The 23115-nt window shown below is 34.5% G+C and overlaps 3 protein-coding genes and 1 long non-coding RNA gene across 4 annotated transcripts; 2 read left to right on the forward strand and 2 right to left on the reverse strand.

Moving 5' to 3' along the window:
- Positions 1–19: 19 nt before the first annotated feature.
- Positions 20–3763, reverse strand: LOC117931054 (cytochrome P450 87A3). Its single transcript, XM_034851908.1, has 9 exons — positions 2567–3763; positions 2159–2480; positions 1929–2078; positions 1343–1594; positions 1152–1241; positions 980–1058; positions 762–868; positions 481–608; positions 20–401 (listed from the first exon to the last, which is right to left on the reverse strand). The coding sequence occupies exons 1-9, from the start codon at positions 2764–2766 to the stop codon at positions 311–313; spliced, it is 1419 nt and encodes a 472-aa protein (XP_034707799.1). The 5' UTR covers positions 2767–3763; the 3' UTR covers positions 20–310.
- On the forward strand, positions 362–10024 carry LOC117931061. Its single transcript, XR_004653975.1, has 4 exons — positions 362–428; positions 725–906; positions 4845–5057; positions 9660–10024. It is a non-coding gene; the product is annotated as an uncharacterized LOC117931061 (long non-coding RNA).
- LOC117931045 (phosphatidylinositol glycan anchor biosynthesis class U protein-like) lies at positions 7851–19042 on the reverse strand. Its single transcript, XM_034851901.1, has 14 exons — positions 18721–19042; positions 18573–18620; positions 18421–18481; positions 18230–18262; positions 16736–16860; positions 16491–16625; positions 13701–13777; positions 13283–13548; positions 11377–11433; positions 11108–11276; positions 9440–9497; positions 9272–9357; positions 9133–9189; positions 7851–8227 (listed from the first exon to the last, which is right to left on the reverse strand). Exons 1-14 carry the CDS (start codon positions 18887–18889, stop codon positions 8147–8149), a joined length of 1422 nt encoding a protein of 473 aa, XP_034707792.1. The 5' UTR covers positions 18890–19042; the 3' UTR covers positions 7851–8146.
- A 1787-nt stretch (positions 19043–20829) lies between these two features.
- LOC117931455 (plant UBX domain-containing protein 8-like) lies at positions 20830–22390 on the forward strand. Its single transcript, XM_034852473.1, has 3 exons — positions 20830–20976; positions 21644–21705; positions 21823–22390. The coding sequence occupies exons 1-3, from the start codon at positions 20893–20895 to the stop codon at positions 22226–22228; spliced, it is 552 nt and encodes a 183-aa protein (XP_034708364.1). The 5' UTR covers positions 20830–20892; the 3' UTR covers positions 22229–22390.
- The last annotated feature ends 725 nt before the right edge of the window (positions 22391–23115 follow it).

Raw genomic sequence — 23115 nt, forward strand, 5'->3', positions numbered from 1 at the left:
GTTCTTATACATGCCCTAGTCTTTTCTTTTCCTTCTAATCCCACAGTTATATATTGCAACAAAAACAAATGGAAAAGCACAAAACTTAGTATGTGTCTATGAGCAAAAATTATCTTCAGCTTGGTCTTGGTTTGAAAAGAAGCTACTGTAATTGCATCTCCCTCAACTCTATTGAATGTACTGAAAAAACTCTTTTCTGGAAGCTTCAGTAGCAATCCCAAATTCATAAGACGCTAGCCCTTATGAATGACTTGCCTTGCATCATTTTGTTAATGTACTGCTCCTGCTTCTGTTTATATCCTGCAGATGTTTAATTTTTCCCCAATATCTGAACATGGAAACCATTTGGAAATTGTAAACCAGGAGTCCGGACAATGTCTCCTCCTCTGACTGTTTGCCACCTGGAAAAAGTTCATAGATGTGGACAGGTTAGCTTCTGCCCCTTTCCCTCTGTCTCAGAGACACCCAATGGACACTTACCTGTACTTTGTAACCAAGCAATGGAGAAACACAGCCATCTGCATTTTGGTAAAGTCTGTTCCGACACAAAACCTCATGCCACCACCAAAGGCCATGAAATGCTTAGATGCACCACTGGATTCTACTCCCTGTATGCCACCATTTTATTTTATTTTTAATTCAACTTGAGAATTTAGAAGAAACATTGGGAAGTTTGAAGTGCAACCCAAGGTCAATATATTAATATTAGTTGTAATGTTTGCAGGTGGAAATGAACAGGAATATCTTAATTATCAACCCACCTCCCATCTCCATGGATTGAAGGCAAGGGGATCTTCATATTTTGCTGGGTTCAGATGCACAGCTGGCGGACAGACCATAATCGCCCAACCTGCTGGAATGGTATATCCTGCATCAATTCCAAATTGAATAGGCATGTCAAAATGGGTAAGATTTTTCTTTGAATGAAACTAGATCTGCTATAGCTAAAAACTGACTACATATATTTGAATATAGATACCCTTAAACTGGATTTCTCTCAGTGCCTTCCTGAAGATTCCTGGAACTATATTTGCCAGCCTAACTGTTTCATTGATGAACTGCAAGTTGAAGTGGTTAGTTTGTAGAAAAGGACAACATAATGGGATAAATGGATCAAGCTTTATCAGAGAAATAGAACTGTTCTTTTCCACCTGAAATGTGAATGTCATTGATTTGTATTCTTTCCATGTAAGTTCAGAATCCACAATTTCCCGTTTTTCTAGAATTGCCTCATGCTCTTCCTGATAGAAGAAAAGAACATTTAGTGCATGCTAGTTTGGATCACAATATAGGTCCTAAAAGAGAGGGAGAGTTCAGAAAGCATGAACTAAATTACACAGACCGTTAATTTCTTCAGCACCAAAGGATGGTCAGAAAGAAACTTCGTAGCTAAAGTTATAGCCAATGAAGTTGTCTCGAAGCTGGCAAAGAGGAGTACAAACATTAAATCTAATGCAATTGCTTCTGTGAGGATTGTTCCTTCTTTCTTAAGTTCTTCAATTACATAATCAAAGAAATCACTCTGCTTCTTCCTAGGCATTGCTCGTCTCTCCTTTAGCATGTTCTTCAGCATGCTCATTGCCTTCTTCCTTCCCTGAGCAAACCAAAAAGAGTCAAGATAAAAAATGAACAAGATTATTCAGAAAACCAGAATTTTGGTTGAAGGATATTTCCAGCTTGTGCATTTACAGGAAATCAGAAAAGTATGGATGAAATTTCACCCATTTACTGCAGTTGTGAATAGTCTCAAAATTGCACTCACTTCTCTTGGTTTACCAAACACATTTTCAGGGGTTTTCATAGAGTTTTAGTTGGCCTAGTCTTCCACTTTCCTGAATGGCCAAGCATATAGGAAAAAGAAAAAAAGAGATAGATATATATATAAATGTTTTGAATGATCAAGCTTAGTATGGTGGAATTTGATTTACCTGCAAACATTTGTGGTAAGCTGTTCCAGGAATATCCAAAGGGAAGGAGATTAATCCCTGTATGAAAGCAACAAAGTTCTCCCTTAGATTTTCTGAGGACTTGTCTTGTTCATAACTGATGAGTTTCTTTGCAGTCAGATCAAATATCATCTGCACAGATAAAATCACCATCAGACACAAAGAAAGTTTGATGAATTCCCAATAAGAAGAGTCAGTTAGCCTGAATTTACTCTTGCAGTTGCTTCCTTCAATTCAACAGTGTCTTGACATGACCACCTGTCTAAATTTCTACATGTGGCGTGTTCAACCTCAGGGAGCATCTTTTTCAGGCTTTCAGGACCAAAGAGGTTCAACACCATGTTCTTAAGGTACTTGTACATAAACCCATGTAAGGAACCCACATTCTGTCGCCCAAAGATCTTTGTGAATGTATCTGGATACCAGCTCTGGAACAATTGTCCTTCTTGTTGAAAGATGAAATAGTTAAGATCTGGGTCTGTTGATACAACAACTGGCCGTCCCACCAAATTGGTTCGAAATATAGGCCCATACCTGAAATGTGATAGCAGAGAATACCTTTAAGAAGAAGATTGCACTAATCTTTGAAAAAGAAGACTTGTTAGTTATCACTATTTTACCTTTCCATCCTCTCTTTAATGAAGGGAGGAATATCAGAAGAAGTGTTGGGGGCGAAGAACTGAAGGGTCTCACCAAGTAATGGCAAGCCCATTGAACCTGGTGGAAGTTTCCCATTGCATTTGGGATTCCTCCAGCTGTAACCCCAATGTATAATCCTTATAATAACAAAAGTTCCAATGCACAAAGCAATTGGCCACATCTTACTCTAGTATAGAAAAAGGACAAAGAAGATCTTGAATTGAAGGGAGAACTATAATGCAAAAGTGGAATTACAAAGAGACAGAAACATACAGATTGAGATTACAAGAAATGGAAGGGTTGAGGTTGGAATGTGGAAAGAGAAGACAAGAAGAAGAAGGAAAATGCTGGCATGTATCTTAGAAACCATGAGGAGAACTACTTAAATAGGCAAGCTAGAATTTAGATATTAAGTTGGCTCTGTTCTTTTCTCTGTTTTTTTATTGAAGAAATTGGTTGCTCAAGAAGCTGTACAAGTGGTTGGAGATAAAGTCGAAATAGTAGAATAATTTGTCTATAGACCACTCATTATCCCTTTGTCAACGGCATTTATAAAAATTTGTGTAAAAGCCTAGCATAACTGTGAAGCTTACAAGATGTTTCCTCTCTCTCTCTCTCTCTCTCTCTCTCTCCCTCCTCCATGTATCTACCTATCTCTGTATGTGGATAATTAAGACTAAGAGTGCATAAATCACAAATCTGAAGAAGCACGAGGCAGAAATGTGGCCCTTTTTAAGGAGATTTTGCAGAAACTTGATGCCTCTTCCCTAGATTTCAGAAGATAGAGATTCAAAAGATCTGTGTGATGAAATTAAGTATCAGAACCAATCTTCAATGGATCATTAAATTACTAGAATCTAATGGGCTTTGCCAACTTATTGAGATCTTCTGAATATCTAAGCTAAATACTCTAGTATCTATGTGATGTTGATGCCATTGGAGATGCCACACATGTTTGTGTTTTCTTTTTCTTCTTTCATTTTTTTTAGAGATAGATCTTCTTCTTAGATCTTCCTTAGCTGTAATCACAATCTCAAGTCCAATTCTCAATCCTGTGACTTCATTGGCAATTTCAAATGGGTGTTCTGGATATGCATGCAACTACTGTATATTATGGTAGGTAAGCTAAGCCAATAGATCAGGTTAACCCATTTTCATACATAGAGCACCGCTCCACCGGCCCATTGAGCCACGGACTCAGCCCCATGCAACAACTACCACAATATAGGTAGGTCACTGTGTATTTTGGCCACCATTATATGCCATTAGAATATATTAAGTATTAACCATGAGTGTTTGTCATTATAATATTGGACGAAGCTTCATATATAGACCCAAGAGAATGGAATTTAGAGAGGGTCTAGAGCTAGAAAACATAGACATGGGGATCCTAAAACTTTGTCTGGTTGTGGGTCTTGTGAATCCTCTAACTTTTTGTATTCAAACTTAAAATTTTGAGTCAGAGGACATCTGGGATATTGAAGCTTGAAAGCTAACACCATTTCTTGGCTTGTAAAGGGGTGTTTGGATGCTCATTTTTTTAATGCAATATTGGAGCAAAAATTTGCTCTTATTAAATATGGTAAAGGGACAAATGCTACTGTAGAATTTGCAGAATGAAGAACATATCAGTGAACTCCATGCAAACACGACATGGAACAGTATAAGTTACTATGCACTTTGCATATAAAATGTCAGATCCAATCAAAAGCAGCATACCAACACCACATATTGCTTTCTTTTGGAGTTCTGTCTTTTTGGTTTAAAGTGTTTTTTGTTTAAAGAAAACTTGAAATGGTTGAATGGGGCCTCTTTTTTTTAACTTTTTTGATAGAATGACACAGATTGCTTAACTGCTTGGCAAGGACTTGGAAAGGTCTCCTTTAGGGGTGCACAAAAATGCCAGCTATATCACCTCTTATTTTGGAACTCTGCCTAAACTATACAATTTAATATTAAAATGTGTTGCCATGACTCAAGTTCTCTGGACCCTATAAAGGTTAGTTTTCTTTAATAGTAGTTTATCATAATCCCTTATGACGAGTGGGCTGTGGACTATATAGTTAGGGGTCCTACTTGTCCTCATATACCATGGCACAAGGCTAACTTTCCATTGGATGCTATCACCCTATATTCCATGATATTACCATCTGATGATCAAATTCCTTGTGTAAATTGTTCTTGATGAATCCTTAACCTTTCAACATCAGTTTATTTGAAGTGATCAGCTGATCAGTAATCATCTCTTTGGATTTACAGGGTAGTGAGGCAGTAAGCATGACTTTCTCCAAAGAGCAGCCCAGATAACAATGGAGATCATCACAATAATAATAGGTTCCAGGTTACTCGAGGATGAGAGGATTGAGGAGGAAGTTGTTCTTCTTGTCTGTGCCGTGCGCGTGTGGAATGGATTAATAACTATTAGCAGCAATGACTTGGTCAAATGAGCAGCCGTCTAAGACTATTATTGAGGTGACACAACTGTAATCTCCCTCCTTAATTTTATGTTGTTGCTTAGACCCCCTTTATAGCTTGTTACAGATACTTGAAATTGCTTTCGTTTTCCCCCATATTTCCATGTTCCTTGCCCTTCTTGCAGAAACTTAGAAGTTAGAACCCCAAAAAGATTTGATTAAGATAGCATTTTGTTACTAAAACTTAAAGCAAACCCAAGGTAACCAAAGAGCACAAAGCAGTAAATGCATGACAGGATTTGTGTATTCCATGCATTCTTGGGAATTGATAGAAGTTTGCTGTTGGGTTAGCCATATTCTAAGGAAGCAAATTCCCCATGAGGCCCATACTGTCCATTTTCATTATATTGGCTTGATTTTCAATAAATTATTAATTTACTTGGACATTGTGGAGTAGGATATCAATTGAAGTAGAGTTAGGGAGCTGAAAAATGGAGACTTGCCTCTGCCCCATCTATATTTGAATCATCGATACAGCTTTCAACAAAAGGGCAGTGTGTAAACTGCTCATGAACATGCTCTGAGGCACATTTTAAGCCATTGAAAGGCCAAATGACCCCTATCCTAGTATAATGAAATTTCCCAGAACCCTTGATTAAAAATCTTAATGGAGCATCTAGGTGTAATTAATTTCCGAAACTACCGACAAAACCCTAGATCATTAGCCCCCATGTGCTTAAAGCATAGCATTTTACAATTTTTTTTACTGTCATTTTCTAATCCAAAGTAGTAAAAAATTCCATTAGTTTACCTCCTACACTCCCAGTACACTGGTGCAGCAATGGTGAAGGAGAAACAATAAAATAAATAAATAAAAACACTCACACACACTGTTGTTCCATGTGTTGAATGCCTAGGAGTTAAGAGTGCCTTTAATTTTGATAAATACAGTACCAAATGGGTAGCAAAATGCAAATGATGTTGGTGTCTTGATTACAAGGGTTGACCAAAATGCACTTAAATCCTTGTAGTTTAAATCAATCAAAAGCATTAAAGCCAGGGTTTTATTATACTAGCGGCCCATTTCTTGCCACGTTCATTTCTTCAAGATGATGATTAAGAGGCTGTTTGGAATATAGGTTGTCTCCTCTGGCTGTTAGCTATATTAGCATAGGAAGAAGTGAAAATAGAATTAATTATTTTTTAATTAGATGGTGGGTTTTATATGAGCTTGCAATTGTGATAGAATAATTTTATTAAATCTTACTAATATAATAAAATAAAAACATGATCATATTAGAAAATAGAAAGTATAGGATTGATATGAATAGAGTGTTATATCAAAGAATCTCTAAAAATTTCCTTGATCAGCAAACAGGTACTATGAGAATATCATCCATTCAAAAAATATATAGATATCCTTTCCTCTTTCCCTTCTAGACAGACAAGACCCTTCCTCTAAGATCTTTGAAAAGATATGGGCTCTTCACAAGAATACAGGTCCACAAGGGGAAAACCATATTATGAAAAATGATAAAGAAAATCTTGCATCCAATCAGCTCCTCAGATGACTTTAATTTTATATAGTTGAAGTAAGCAAAGCTATTAAAAATACAAGTCATCCATGACCAAAGAACATCATCATAAACATGTGCCCTAAAATTACAAACTACTCAATTTCATTCATGCATGCACCATATATTCATTGTTTCACTTCCACTAAACCCCACATGACCCTTTACCAAACCCCTTACAAGTTACAACTCACCTCTTCTACTATATTTGGGGGGTTGTTTGGCAGTTCTCATTGAGTTATGGAAGAACTCTTCACCTCTCACTCAATGAAAGGACATTCCAATAACTTAAGACCTAAAATTTCACAAAAATATAGAGGTACATATTGCCATTATGTTAATGATTTACACTAATCATGTAGCTAATACCACGCGACTCGCCGATTAAAGGGTGAGACTCTTGAAAATTAAACAAGTAGGTGTGTGTGTGTGTGTATTAGAGGTGGGAATCAACTGATGCAGACCACCAAAAAGATTTGAGTTGACATTAAGATAAGAATAAACATTAGAGGGAGATTATTATAAAGTGGGGGAATATGAGCAATTAGATCATCTACTCCTCAATATAGTAGTCAGCTGTAAACTAGGACATATTATAAAATGGGGGTGATAATGGACTTGGGCCCCCCAATGTTAGGTGGGCCTTTGTGTCACGATCCAACAACAAAAGTCAATGAGTTGACCCTTGGAGACTTAACTAATTTTGGCCATATGACTGACTACTTGTGAGTGGTGAGGTCATCGCCGACCACTTAGAGCCCCTCCATAAAGTGCTAAAGCTTTGAGGATTCCTGGGTCCATTTTATGGGATAATTCAAAGCCCAATCATTATGAGTCCATTGCTGGGCCTTGGGCCCATCGGAAACCGTACATTATCCTGCTGGCAAATCGTAGAACATTACTCTTACCATTCACAAGTGAGGAACCACTAATTTACAGAGAGAGAGAGTGTGTTTAGGAAATATTTATAAAATATATATGGGCTGAAAAAATTAATAATAACCTGTCAATGAATAAGGAACAAATGTGAACCACTCTACAACTAAAAGAAATAAATTCTAATATTCTAGAAAATATTGGAACTAGGATTTAGAGGTTTGGCAATTGGCAGTCATGAAACCTTATAGGCGGATGTTTTTTAAGCATATAGCATATGTGGATTTCAGAGGATTCAATCATCTTTTCCTTGATAATCTTCCACCTATATTCAGTCAAGATCATGGAACTCATCATGGATGCCTACTTGACCATAAACAGAGGGACTTTCTGGCCTAGGAAAAATCTAATCAACCGAGAAATGATATTCCTTTTGATTATGTTCATCTGCCTACACTCATTATAGACAGGAATCATTTGGTTAAGATAACAAAAACAAATGATAACAAAATCCTTTGCAAAGTGAATACCCATAATCCCAGATATTTCATAGCCTTAAATAAGATGTGGCCTATATATGAGGTATCTCAGACCTACAATCACTAAGGTTTCTCGTGCTTCACATAAATTACCAGAAGATGCGGAGAGATGGAGAATGTGCTGTAAGGATAGTTGCAAAAGATGGTGATCCGCCACCTCAAGGCTTCATGATGGATAGCTTCCTTAGCATCCGGTCATGATTAAGCATTGCACTCACACTCTCCACCACCAAAATTATCTGCAAAGAAAGAAAATATAAGCATTCATTAAGATAGGGATAAGTCCCAAGTAATTCCAAATGGGATAAGCTAACAATTCCATAACAATCATGTTCTGGCCAATAATTTGGGTATTTACCTGGCTTAAAGCAGAAATTGAGATGTTCAGACGGAAAACAGCATCTAGTTTACTACTATGCTTATGCACAAAGTTTCTAAAAGTTTATTAAATGTATTAATGTGTATTATTTACAAGTTATTTCCAATGAAGATGAGTTTCTACCAACATTCCAAAGCATCAATATCCAATTATTTCTTTACTATACCTTCCAGTCAAGCTTCACATTCCAAGGTTTTAACACCAGCTTCAGTAGGTACAATTAGGAATTTTCATACAGTCCTTGGTGGCAGAACCATGGAAGAGCCCAAAACTCCATGCAGGACAGATGACCCTAAAAGACCAAACTCAATTTCTTAGAAATTTCACCCAATTCATGGGTCAAGCTGAACTTAGATAGTTCAAAAGTGACCCTGGACCTCTGGATGCTGGTAGGTTGCAAGAGAGGACAGCTGCTTGGTTTTTGGCTTCAGTGCAACATTGGATCATTAGCACTGAGCTAGCTAATAGGTCACACAACAGGACCAGGTGGTAACTTGGAATGCATGCTTTCCAAAAAGGTTGCGGTAGAAATTTACTCCTAACCACACGGTCTGGTGGTAGATGGAATTGCTACACTCCAAGGGCTTATCCTCAAAATAGAACAGGTATTCTATGTGTCTGTGTGAAAAAGGAATTATCTGAACTCATACCTCTAAAACAAATTTTGTTCAGTTTTCTTGAACATTTTAAAATTAATGTTACTGAACATAGCTACAGATTGCTTCAAAAAGCTTATTTTCAATTAAAGATTTAAAGATATCAAACCTGAAAGCAAGCATAAGCCATAGCAGTTGCAAAGTAGAAATTTGCATTGCCAGTTCCCTACAAGTTCAATAAGCAAGTTAGACTAAAACATCCCTTTGCTTATGGTCTATGAATACATTCTTCAGAGAAAGAGATATACCCTCCATATCCAGAGATTGTGCATCACAGGGCTAAGAAAAGATATTCCAACATATCCACAGAAGAGGAAAAAGGAGAATTGCATATCTGCATGTTATATTAGATAGAGGTCCTAAGTTGCCAATCATGTTCAAAACCATCAGAATCAAAAGTCATCCAACTAACTTGCCTGCTAATTCCTTAACAAACAAGCCCAGCAGGCCCAAATACAGAGCTGAATCTCCAACCTGAACCAGATGATAATAACAATGAGATAACAATTATATATATATATATATATATATATATATATATATATATATATATATATATATATTTTGCCAAAACAATCAAAAGAACAGTAAGACCAAATTGTAAGACTAAATTATTTATTCTCATTGTTTATCCAGATAAACCTTCAGAAGGATGCAAATTTGGGATGAGATCAGCAACCTTAAGATTTGATTCAGGATTATTTGGAAGGCAGTTGCATCAGTAGCAGACTCCAGAATGCAACTTTTTAGCTTTCAAGATGAAGCATGCATTCTCAAGAAGGCAAAATGGCCTCAAATCTCTCTCTCCACACTACGAAAATGTTACTAGGAAGGTGGTTCTTCCATTGATTGAATTAGTGGTATGAGTGTAACAGAGGGATCAGTGTAAGAGGATGCCCTTTCTTGTTTGCAGCTGTTCTTTGTTTTCCTTGCTTTTATTGGAAGAGTTGTCTGAATGTTTCCAGTCTAATAGTATTTTACCCCCTTTTAAGATGGTTTTTAACGCATAACTTTTATTTCTCAATATATATATATATATATATATATATATATATATATATATATATATATATATATATATATATATATATGATCACATGGTGGAAAATGTAGTACACCACAAAGGAAAGTCCACCAGAGATTTTGGTCACAGGTTGTAACTCTTTTCTGAACAACCATTTGAAAGTTCCTTCTTGTTTAAAGTGCCACTTTTAAAATTCACTCCCTTAAAAACTCAAAAAAAAAAAAAAAAAATCAAATCAAATCAAATAAATTGATAATAAACACGTATCAATGTCAGAAGTAAAGCATTATTTTGTTGAAATGTATTTTGCAGTTTTGGATGTATTATCATGTAATTCTACATATTATGTTATTTTTGGGTTATGATAGAAGACAAAACTGTCAATGCAATTTCAACAAATTTAGATAGGTGAAGGTTTGGGTTGCTCTTCCATCTGGATTCCTAAATTGGCTAATAAGGCAGCTGATTAGTTAGCTAAGCACAGAGCCCTTTTTGATAGAAGGCTTTCATGGGGGATTTTTTGCCTCCCTGAGATATTCTATAGGAGTGCACTAGGATCCTTTGTTGGGCTCCAAACAATCTTTGCTATTTTTTTTCCATTGTCCACCTTATGTTTCTTTTTAATTTGGTATGAAGGGTAGCTCATCTTTCTGTGTACCATTTTATTTTCTTAATGAAATATCTGTTTCTATAAGAAAAATAATAATAATAAAAAAGAAAGTTCCAATTTGATGGTCTCATCTAGAAACAGGATTCAGTACTATTATTTTCAGATATTTTACTTAATGATGAAAATGTCCCAACATAAAGTTCTCTCACTAATTTTTCCCAATATCAAAGAAAACTTGCACAGACTTCACCAGGTTTCAAAACAGGTCAGGAAAAAAAAGAACTTGGCCTTCCAAAGTGTAAGGGAGTGCTGCCCACAGAAAACTAGGCTGTTTTACAAGACCAGTGAAGAAGACCTAATCTCATGATCCCATAATGATATTTTTCAGGGCCACAAAAGATACTAAAATACTGGTGAAACTAAATATTTATCAAAGATGAAAGAACTTACTGATGGATAAGATTTAAGCAGCGAAGAGATGGCAATGTAGACAAAAGCCAAAAAGCAGGGCCGGTGGTTTAGACGTATGGCTAATGGCAATATCATGAAAAGAATATTCACATGGAAAACTATCAGAAAGAAATTTCTGAAATAGTCAAACACTTCTGCAAAGAAGTACCTGATTCAAAAATTATACATGAGTTCACAAGTGTAACACCTTAAATCTTATGCAAAATCACTTCTCGGTTCATATACAACACATATCACTAAGGACTCACCATAGAACACCTATATTTGGTGACAGATCTGGTACAGTAAGAATAAATCCATAGGTGCTGCAAAACCCGCATATGCATAAATGACAATCAAGACAAGTTAAAACAATTATAGTTTGTGACAAATTGAGCAAGCAAGTCACCCAACTAAAGGAAGTGGAAATACTTCACATTTATTAGAGATTATCATATAATAAAAACATTAGAAAGAATACCAAAACTCTATAATTACAGTTTTTACTTATCAAAAAAAAAAAACTCTATAATTACAGTCAATCCAAATGCTTTGTATCAAAGCTTAAAAATAAACAGCCATAACATTACATCCCCTTCCCCTCTCCACTGTAACTCCTAAATTTAAGGTCAACACAACACTGGGACCTGGGAAGGGACCCAACAAAGCACCAAAAAGACTCATCATCATAACGGAGCACACAAATACCAGGAAAAGAACCTCTTTCAGTCTTTTAGCTTAGATCTCGGCATGACATTGACTTTATTGTGGACTAGTAACCAAGCTGAAACCTTAACTTTAGGTGGGACCTTACCCATCAAAGTGTGGCCTAGTGGTAAGGGCGTGTGGCGGGGTGTGGGGTAGAGGCTATAGTCTCAGGTTCAATTCCTGCCATTAGGAATCCCTGGATTACTCAGAGTTGGCTGTGGCAGGTGCAGTCAAGTTCCCCACGGTTTGGAAGCTATGGGTGGGATCTGAAGAGCCCTGCCTTAGTGGGGTTTCCTGGTTATCTTAAAAAAGGAAAAAGAAAAAGAAAAAGAAAAACCTTTAGGTGGGACCTTAGTCTTCCAAGAGAACCAACTATTTTTCTCAATCAACCACATATGAGCTTCCAAAGAAAATAGAGAAAGGGCCATGTCCTTAAGGATCATAAGGAGAGAAGACAAGTTGGAAATTTATCTATCAGAAAGACCATGGAAGAATGGGAAATTCCATGAACCAAAGGTTTCAAATTTAAAAAGCCCATGACCTAGCCACTTTTGACGTTAGAGAGAATAAAACCGAGGGAAGACTCGCAAAACCGTTTAGAATCCCACGACAAATCAACCCCAATATGAGAACCACTATCAATGATGATAAATGAGAGAGAACCCAATAGCCGAGAAATGACCTTCAAAGGATGTTCATGAGAATCCCTAATAGCCAAATTGTTGTCCCAATCAGTCTTCTCAATGTCATTAAGGACCTTTGAACAGTGGATGCAACAAGGATATCTTTTCCAGAGGAATTTCCAATACCATTTACCTACAAAGTGACATTCCTATGGTCACTTCACACAAACCAACACACTTTTAGCATTTAAGCTTGAAAGCAACATTCCACTTAATTAGATAATCTCTATCAACCTCCCCAACCATTGTTTGTTCTTTGGTGTGCCTTTATTTAGGCACTTATAATATATTATCCCATTTTGCATATAAAAAAAATTAAATAAAAATTTAAATTTAAATTAATTAAAAATAAAAACAACAACAACAACTTAGCCTCCCCAACTACATAACAAAAGAAGCCCCTTCACACTATGTTGATTATAGAAGCCAATTTGGCCAGAATCCTAAATAAGGAAATCTACTAGATAAGGACACTAGAAGACAAAACTTGGACAAAGCCAACTTTTCCACCTAAAATGCTATAAGCTCCCTTCCAACAATATAGACACCTAAATATTTTCTAAATTCCTGAGCCACAAGACTCAATGGTTCTAGAATTGTCCTCCAAAAGAAGGACTATACATCTAATAGGCCAGTAACACAATGTATACCCTAGAGATCTAGCAAGAGAATTAAATAATTCTCCTCTAGATTAATATGAAAAGTTAGCAAATGCTTCATTTTGCATACTTGCTAATGTTCTGCCATATCATGCTGCTTCAAAAAGTTCAGAAATATATGATACCTTTTAAACATCTCCCCAAGGCCACCATACCGTCTAACAGAAATGCCACACAATAGCAACACATAGCATGACCAAAGAGAAGCCCACAATATGAAGTGCACAACTAGCCGCCATGAGAAACAAAATGGTAGCATTGGTTGGCTGGCCAATTCTTTTTGTTGATAACGGATGTCAGTTGAGGGGTTCTCTCCAACTTTACTGGATGCCCTTTGCTGGAACAATTTCCTTCGAGGAGAATCTGGACCATATCCTAATATAAGAATCAGCTGGGACAAAAATAAATCAAAGTTACCACAGGGAAGGAAATCGGTTAATTGTGCAGAAAGGAAAACTAATAGGATATCTTTCACGAGTAATTCATTCTATATTTCCAGGAAAGCTTTTGACATCTATAACAGCTTAGGAGAAAACTGCACACCGGTACAATTAGGATTGCAGGATAAAGAGACAAATGCGTGGCAATGACCCATCCAAAAGCTGCTAGGGGAACTAGTCCTGCAAGCCATCAGAAGCAAATTCAGCATCAAATACAAATAGATAGTAACTCCGTGCTTCAGAAAGTGTCTTTATCAATCCTATTTCAATGGTTTCTGATCTCTGCTTTGTAGGGAAAATATGTCTCACTAAGAAGCAGCTTGAAAAGAATCCCTCAAGTGTGATAAGTTAACATTGGAAGCACATTATTAACATCATCCTGGTTTTCACATTTTGACCACAACCCTCTAAGCTTAGCATGTGATACATGTTTTTTTCCCAGAAAATGTATAACATACAACCAATGAACAGTAAGCATCAGTCACCTGCACCTTCTTGAAACAACTATGAGGAGCATAATAGCTTAGATGGATGTCCTTGGATAACTATAAGACAGTAGCATTTGACTTCGATGGCCTTGAACCAACTATAAAAGGAAAATGCACTCTGAACCCAGTTATTAAACTCAACCAAGAATAAAGATGATAAAAGGCCAGTTCTGCATCATAGTTGCAAAACTCAACCCACAACTGACACGAGGAAAAGGATCAGTCTCGTCAAGTGCCTAAACCCACCCATGCATGGATCCCATGCCTCCATGATAGTCATGTAGACCATAACTATTTGAGAAATTGGTTGTTTCATACATCTTATGTAATGAAGTAGGCAATTAGTTCCAGATTATTTCTCTTTATACTTCATTTTAGTTGCAGACTGAGGTCCATCAAACAGTTTGATCATCTGAAACAACTGGTTCTGTAGGAATTTGATGTTAAGAATAGATTCTCTGATATAAAGACACATGAATGTTTTAGCTTGGAAGTTATATGCATCACTTAATAGATTGTCAAGTTTACATAGGTTAGTTGAAGGGTATAGAAACAATTGCTCCAAGACAAAATTAGCCACTAAAACTTTTACTTTGGACTTAAAGCTATTCAAAGTATAATTACCAAATTTGTTATTTCTGATTAAAAGAAGTATTATTGTGTTCTATAAAAAAAGAAATCTTTATTCTTTTCAATTTTGTGGTTTTACAAAAAAGAAGAGGAAACATTAACACCTACAAATTTGCATAACAACTTGTGGGAGGACGGAAGGCTTTTCTTATGCCTTCTTTTCAAATGAACTTTATAAATGCTTTACTACCAAAAAAATGCCAATCACCAAAGTGTGCAGACACTTGTCCACGTAAAAATAAATTTGATGGTTAATTTTATAGGGTTGACTTCATCCAATGAATGACACTTGTGTTGGTTCAAGGGTTCTCTTAAGTATGTTTTGATGATAACAAAACAAGGTTAAGTGTACTAACACGTTTAAATCAAGTAAAGTTTCCGGTTTTATTGTGAAAATAAAAAGAAAGCTCAAGATCGCCTAAAAGAGATTCAAATGTCATGAAGAGATGGATTCTTGAAGACTTAAGACATCTAGGAATCATTGTAAGATGAATCTCGCGGATGCACTTAGGATTAAACCATTTTTCATGCACTTTCGATGCATTCATTGATACTTAGTTTTTCTTAAAAAAGACCTTAAACATTTAAAAATTGAATGAATACGTTTTTTATATCGAAACCTTTGGCTAAATTCTTTCAAAAATACCCTATAAATGTTTCTAAATGAAATGCTCAAATTACCAGAAGATTAAAATTGTGTTTGGAAGCATTTTAGGTTGTTTACCTACCATTTTCTCTCATTACAAGCTCTCTATTCAAGTGCATTTACTCCTTCACTTGCTAATCTTTCTAGTGCACCCTCATTTATTCATCCTAACTTTTCTTTGTATTGAGCAAAACTTGTGTTAGGATTGAGAGTTACAAAGTTTCATTCATCGATTAAAGATTAAGCGGTTGAAGCTTCAAGTTGATATTGAACTTGGAGAAAGTGTAACGCCCATTAGAGTCATGAATCTAAGTGTACAAGATTGAAGGCTTAGTTTGAAGTCTTGACTAATGGAACCCTAACTCAGAAAGGAGATTGAGGAGAGTGGATATAGGCAAGATTGCCAAATTACTATAGAAAGAGTTTCCATATCTCTTCCCTCCCGCATTTACTTATTTGCTTCAATTGTAGTTTAATTTGTATAGTTTTTGATAAGTCTTCAATCACAATCACCCAATTCAACCCCTCGCCCACACACTTTTTCTTGGGTGTTTTCCTTAATTAAATTAGTCTTGTTTTACAACTCGGTTTATGTACTTCCTGATAAACTGTGACCATGTCTTTCTCACATTAATACCTAAGCAGCTCATATGGCAACCATATTCATTCAATCCCCATCAGGTTGCCATAAGCCACCAAGGTTTCTCCAACCAAAGTGACTACTTCATTTATGAATGAATATTTTAGACAAAAGAACATTCTGACAACAAAGTTTATACAACAACTAGCTCCATAATGTTACATAAAATGCAGATAAAGCCATAAAACGAAAATCATCATGAGCAATAATTGTATGGGGAATTCAAAATGAGGACTGAAAACTTAATCCTAAGAAAACTGGAGTATGAAAAATAGTAGCCACAAGAAAGCAATTCAGTTTCCTGACTTGAGTTAAAGAACAGAAGTATGATTTTAGAGAACAAATGATTGTAACCAGGAAGAAGTTGGCAAGCATCAACCCTATAAAAGCCAGCAAGATAATAAAATAAATAAAGACAAAGAAAGAAAGAAAGAGAGCTACAAAAACAACAAATGTTCATATGCAAAGCAATATTTGGAAGCTTCTTACGTCTACATGCTCCATAGAGGGACAAAACAACGAACAAATTTTCAATTGGGGATGTTGATGAACCCACACATGTGACTATTGTCAGAGGATTCCATAAGTATACGAGAGCAGCAATATCTCCAGAGGAGAGCATCTCTGAAAGCAGCACGAATGTTTAAGTTCAACAGCTACCAAAGGGCATAATAAAAGGAAATTTCCCATCACAGATTATGGGAAAGTACAACCCTCTTGATAGTTTAAAGTACCTGATCTTTCTAACAGTCTAACAATGCCTAGAGATTTCAAACTCTGATTATATGCCAGCTGAAGATTTTGACCAGTTGCACGAATCAGCAATGCAGTCATAAAATCTGCAATCACAAAAAGCAAACTGTATCCAAAAATGAGTTGATATTAACTGTGTGCTTAAACAGGAACATGAAATCAATAGGAAGAAAACACAAACAAAAATTAGAAAAAAAAATGGAATTTTAAAGATAAACATGAAAAATGAAAAAAGGCATGGAAAGATCCAATTCTGCTACATATTTCAAACTACAACCTCATTTTCTACTCAAATTGACAAGTATCAAGAGAATGCAAAGACTCCCAAATGTGATCAAAACTCAAAGAATCCCAAAATGATGAGATACAGAATAAAACATCAGACTAGAAGCTGGCAGAGAGCCCAACCTTCATTCCATCTCAGCACATTATTCCATGATAATTGGGCCATATTAATAATCAATGCATTGACCATTTCTAATCAATAATACTTGAAATGATTTGTTAAAACAAAGAAAAAAGGTCGCAATGAAGGAATAGCCACCAAAAACTAGTTTAATAAGCTTGTTTAAAAAAAAAATTCTATTTTGTAAGTGTTTTCAGTATAATGAATGGGAAATATAGGCCCCATTTGGTAACTACTTTTCAAAACAGTTTTATGTTCTCCTAAACATGTTTGTTAACCACAAAACAAAAAACAGTTTTATGTTCTTAATTAAAAAATAAGTTGTTTTCAAAAAATATCTTTTAATTATTTTGAATTGTTTTCATTGGTTTTATGATGGTTATTTTAAAAAATAATTATACAAGTATGAAAAATGATTAAAAATAAAGCACCATATATAAAAATTATTTTTAAAATATATTTAAAAACATATAAAAACAAGTTAAAAACATTTTAAGTTTCCAAACGGATTTTTGTTCTACAAAACATCATGAAACCATTCCAAAAAACTGTTTTCGAAAACAATTCCTAAACAGAGTCAATGTAAACTACTTATGCATGAAACCATTCTAAAAAACTGTTTTCGAAAACAATTCCTAAACAGAGTCAATGTAAACTACTTATGCGGATTAAAAAATATTTTGTTTTTCATTTTACATTAAGGCTAAGCATCCATTAAAATTCCAATTAATTATTGAACATAAAACATAGAAGTGGCACAAAATAGAGATGCACTTATATTTCCTTTCCTAAAATTTTGGCAAAAGCCAATATCACCCCATGACCATCATATTACAAAAAAACTTACCATTCAACCCTCTCATCAATCGAGTTGGGTTAAACACTGGGAATAAGAACTAACAAGAAATGAGGGCTCCAATGCCATGTAGAGCTTAATTATTTCAGACCAGTGATATTAGCAGAGAATGCTGCGGCAATGTAAAAAACTAACTATGTGCCACTAGATACAAATAAAACAAAATAATTCGAACGAGCCACAATAATCATAGCAAAGTTAAATAAGTCTCACCTGCATATAAGATGATTGTACTGTCCTTCCCCTCTGCATCACCCAAAATTTAAAACTAATCAAACCAACTATCATATCATAAACATCGTTTCTCGTAAGATAAATAGTCAAAAACCCAAAAATGCTAGATTCTGCAGAAGGATCTTGTAGAGTGACCTAGAAAGAAGTGTTGGTAAAGACTCAACTACTACCTTTGAACTGTCAATGGCCCAAGAATTGAGAGCAACAAAGGGGAACCGTGGTACATGGATCCTGTAAAACAGTCGAATACGAATCAAATACTCGTTCTGTTCAAATTAAATGAATAATTTGAATGAGATTAATTTGAAATTTCTGTAGAAACCTGCATAGGGAGAAATTGAGGATTGCTTCAGCCAGTAACCCTCGGCCACTGCAATGCAAAAGCGAAAAAGGTGAGTTCAAATCAAGATTCAAATACAGAAACCTGTGTGCGGGGGTTTGGGAATCGTAGAGGAAGAGAGAGAAAATACAGCGGCGGAGGCTGGTGAGAGGAGTGGAGACTTCGGGACGAGAAGCCAAGTTGAGATTTCTGGAGAAGTGAATGAGAACCAGTCTGAAGATCACTGATGCCAAAGCCCAAGTCCAAAAGCATTGTTTCTTCTTCGTCGTCGTCGTCGTCGTCTCCTTCTCTTCCTCCATTTCTGCGCTGATTGACGATGGGTCCGGGGCCTTCGGGCGACGTCTGAATTTGGAATCAGGGCGTTCCTGATTCAAAACGGCGTCGTTCCAGTTCCTCTTTGATCTCCCCACTCTTCAACGAAACGAGATATGAAAGCAAAGAATTTTCTCATTAACAAAACGGATTACCACCGGTTTTAAGAACGGTGTTTCAAAATTGTTATTTGATGTCACGTATCGGAACTAAATGTTCTTAAATATGTTTGAAATATAACTTTTATATTATCCTTTTATTTTTAATCATTATTTATATTTATATAATTATTTTTAAAACAATTGTCAAAAAATTAATGGAAAATAATTTAAAAATATTTTTTTTAAAACAACATGTTTCTCATTTTTAAAAATAATAATAATAATATTTTTTTAGTTTTTAAATAATTTTTTATATTTTTTGTTTTGAATAATAAAAAATTATTTTTAAAAATAATTATCAAACAAATCTTATGTAATTGAAGATATATTGCGAGATTTAAATAGTTAAATAAAATTATATAGAAACAAAATGTAAACAAATAAACCAAATACAAATAATTAAGATTAAAATATAAAATAATAAAATGAAAATGTAAAACAGTGATATCAAAAAACTTAAAACATACATATGACACATGTATAATAATTTTAATTTAATTATTAAGTAAATTAAATATATTTAGTAAAATAACTTATGACTTAAAGTAAAAAATAAATAAATTTGAATAATAAATAAACATAATTATTTATTCTAAAATTCACTTATTTATTTTGATCTTATTTATCTTGATTACTTTAATAATCTTTTTTGTTATTTTATGACCTTCGTTGTTACGAGATTTTCTTTATTTTAGTTGTAATTTATGATGATAAATATGTGAATATTATAATTTAAGATATATTTTAAGTTAATTTTATTACACAACCTTAATACTTAAAAATAAAAATTAAATAACAAGTTTTAAATCAATAACTTAAATATAGTTTAACTTAAAATCAACTTAAATTATTAAATAAAAATATTAATAATATTTTTGGAAAGAGAAATTATTGTCTTAATGAATTTATTGATTCATCAATACTGAAATAATTTATTAATTTATCATAAATTAATATTTATTATATATGTATGACTTATAAATAAAAAAACAACAAATATGGTTTAAAATAAATACATGGAAGCTAAAGAGACCGTTAAAAAGACAAAATATGGCTATTAAGGGTAAAAAAGAAAAAAATTATAAAATAAAGAGAAGTGATGTCAAAATATAATAACTTGAAAAATAAAAATATTTCAAATATTGGATGCTTTCAATAAATAATTGAATTGATAAAATTAGATGTATTGTTGTTTCTTAGTTTTTTATATGCTTAATCGATTATTGATTTATAGTTTATTAGACCTTAAAATTTTTTTAAAAAAATTATTACCTTATACATTTAATGAAGTTGTTAATTTAATATATTGGTCCGGGATCATCGAATTTTATTATTTAAACAAGATTATTAGTTCATCAAAAACATTATTTATTTATGTTTTACTGGATATGTCATTTATTTAATACCAAAAATTCAATGATTGATATAACGTTATGTAACAATAAACCATGTTAATGATTAGTTTTATAAATTTTTATATAAAAAATATGTGTTTATTTATAAATATTATTTCACTATTTTAGTTAAATCTTTTATGGTTAATCTTACACATCTTTGTTAGGATTTAATTAAATGTATTTAATTTTTATTGATTTAAAATTTTATTATATATTTATTTATTTTTAGTGGGAGGGGGTGATGAATAAAAATAATAAAATATCCATATATTAAGGGAAAGGGAATGAAATTATGTAAAATATAGACTTAAAGATTTGCCCTCCACGTAATGTGTAGAACATTGGAGAAGGTCCCAGACACTTCCCCGAACACACTCAAATAGCGAAATTTCGCAGCTCCTGGTAACTGGTTTCCACAAAATCCCAGCTCCAATGGCCAGACCCAATCAGGAGGCTATTGACACGTTCATTAGCGTCACCGGCGCTTCCGAGGACGTTGCCGTTAGGAAACTCCAGGTATTTCACTTTCCTCTTGAGGAATTCCTGCTCCGTCGTTATCTCTGAGGGTTCGGTTGAATGGTTGGTAAATTGAGGTTTTTTTTTCTTCAGCTAGGGTTTCTGCTGCGTCGTGTTGTCGATTTTTTTGTTAATTAATTAATTATCACTGTTTCTGTTTTGCGCATCATTTCTCAGTTGACTCTCTTGATCGCGTGTTGATGGTGGTTAGAACGTAGATCGAGTGTGTTCCTTGATTTTGCGCGTGCTTCGCTTTTGCAACTCTTTTTTATTTTTATAAATAATTTGTTGTCTTCCTCGTTGGCGTCCACCGTCTGTAATGGAAAGAATGAAAAAATTGGTAGAAAAGCTCTGTGATCAAAGTTTTTATGTTTTTAGTCTCTGTTTTATACACTTGTATGAAAATACAAGTATGCAGGACCTGGCTTGTTGAGAAGAATCAGTACATTTGTATCAAAGAAGAAAAATTAGTTTTTACACACTGCTTAAGCTTTGAGCTTTCTTTCAGACCATGGAGCTTTCTGTACGCATGATGAAGAAGAAGATCAAACTTTTTATAGATGCGTTGGATTTGAGGATACTCCTAGTTAATTGTTATTCCTACTGAAAAACTGAGTTTTCGGAGTCCATTTTTCCGTTATTTAACGTTAATCTTTTGGGTATTCAGGAGCACGGCGGTGATCTTAACGAAGCCGTGGACGCGCATTTCAGTGAAGGAGATCGAACCATGTCAGTGCTATCTTTTTTTTTTTTTTGGTCCTCATGTTTTCTAAGTATAGAGTACTTTTGATGTTCCATATTTCGTTCTCTAACATGGCTTTCACACATTCACTTTCCTGTGTTCAGTGCTCGCGCCGTTCCTCGCAATGAGCTCACGGACATGATTGATATAGCTCACCAACAATCCAGGGAAGCTGCTTCATCTATTTTCTCAGCGGCTGGAAGAGATTTTGATTCGTTCTCACCCCTTGGTCCAAACTTCGGGAGAAGTTTATTTGATAGTATGTCTGAGTTTTGGAGCTGGGCACCATTTGGTTCCTTTGCAAGGGACAGGAGGGAGATCCCCTTTGCTTTCGGGGATCGGAATCCATTTGTTTCACACCCAAGGGAGGTAAGGGAGATTCCCATAGAATTCAAAGATGGGAATGGGTCGTCCCCCACCATAGAGGATGTCACTCATGCTTCCCATGTCTATGCACATGAACCGGAGATCCATGGGACGGTCACATTTGACGGTGAAGATGATGGCTAAAATTAGTAAACTACCTGTAAAATACTAAAATGAAAGAAAATGAGTATGTTTTGGACTCTTTGTAGTACTGAATAACTTGTAATCAGAAATGTGTGTTTGGTGACTAAGAAAATTTGAAGTCTGAGAACTAGTTTATATAAAATTTTGATGATTCAAGGATTAGGTGCTTATTTCAATAATAGGTAAACGTCTAATTTCAAAGGGGTAGGATTTTTTTAAAAAATATACTATATTTTATTTTCCCTTGTGGAAAATAACAAAATTCATATTATTAAATATTCTATTAAAATAAAGATTATTTATGAGAAACGTTACTTTTAATACTACGGAGATTTTAATCTCCTCTTCCGTACTGTTAGTCTTCAAGATGGGTGTTTTGCTTAGCATATAGAAATGAAAAAAAAAAAAAAAAACCCTCATTTACTAATATTAATTATATATATATATATATAATTATTTATTTTTTCATGGTAAAATAATTATTTTTCTTTAATATTTTACTAAAACCAAACATGGCGTTAAAATTTTGGGTTGTTTGGTTAAAGGGGTTGAAATAACCCTCCAACCTACCACCACTTTCAACAACAAAAAGAATTGAGTGTCATTTGGTCGAAGCCCACCATCGTACACCTCTGTCTTTTTGTTTTTCCTTCAAAACACTACTTACTTCATGTTCTTTCCGATGTGAATAACTGAAACCCTAAAATAGTTTTGAAACCTTTTCACTTTCTCGTATGCACTTTTTCATAATCACACTTAAAATAAGTCCTCAAATTGAAAATATTAAAAAATTGAGATAATAGTAAAAAAATAAAATAAAAAATAGGAAAGTTCTAAAACGATATTGGAAGGAAGTCTTTTCCAAAGTGGGGGTCCCAAAGAATATC

The sequence above is a fragment of the Vitis riparia genome, chromosome 2, assembly GCF_004353265.1.
Source record: "Vitis riparia cultivar Riparia Gloire de Montpellier isolate 1030 chromosome 2, EGFV_Vit.rip_1.0, whole genome shotgun sequence".
NCBI classification, from domain to species: Eukaryota; Viridiplantae; Streptophyta; class Magnoliopsida; order Vitales; family Vitaceae; genus Vitis; species Vitis riparia.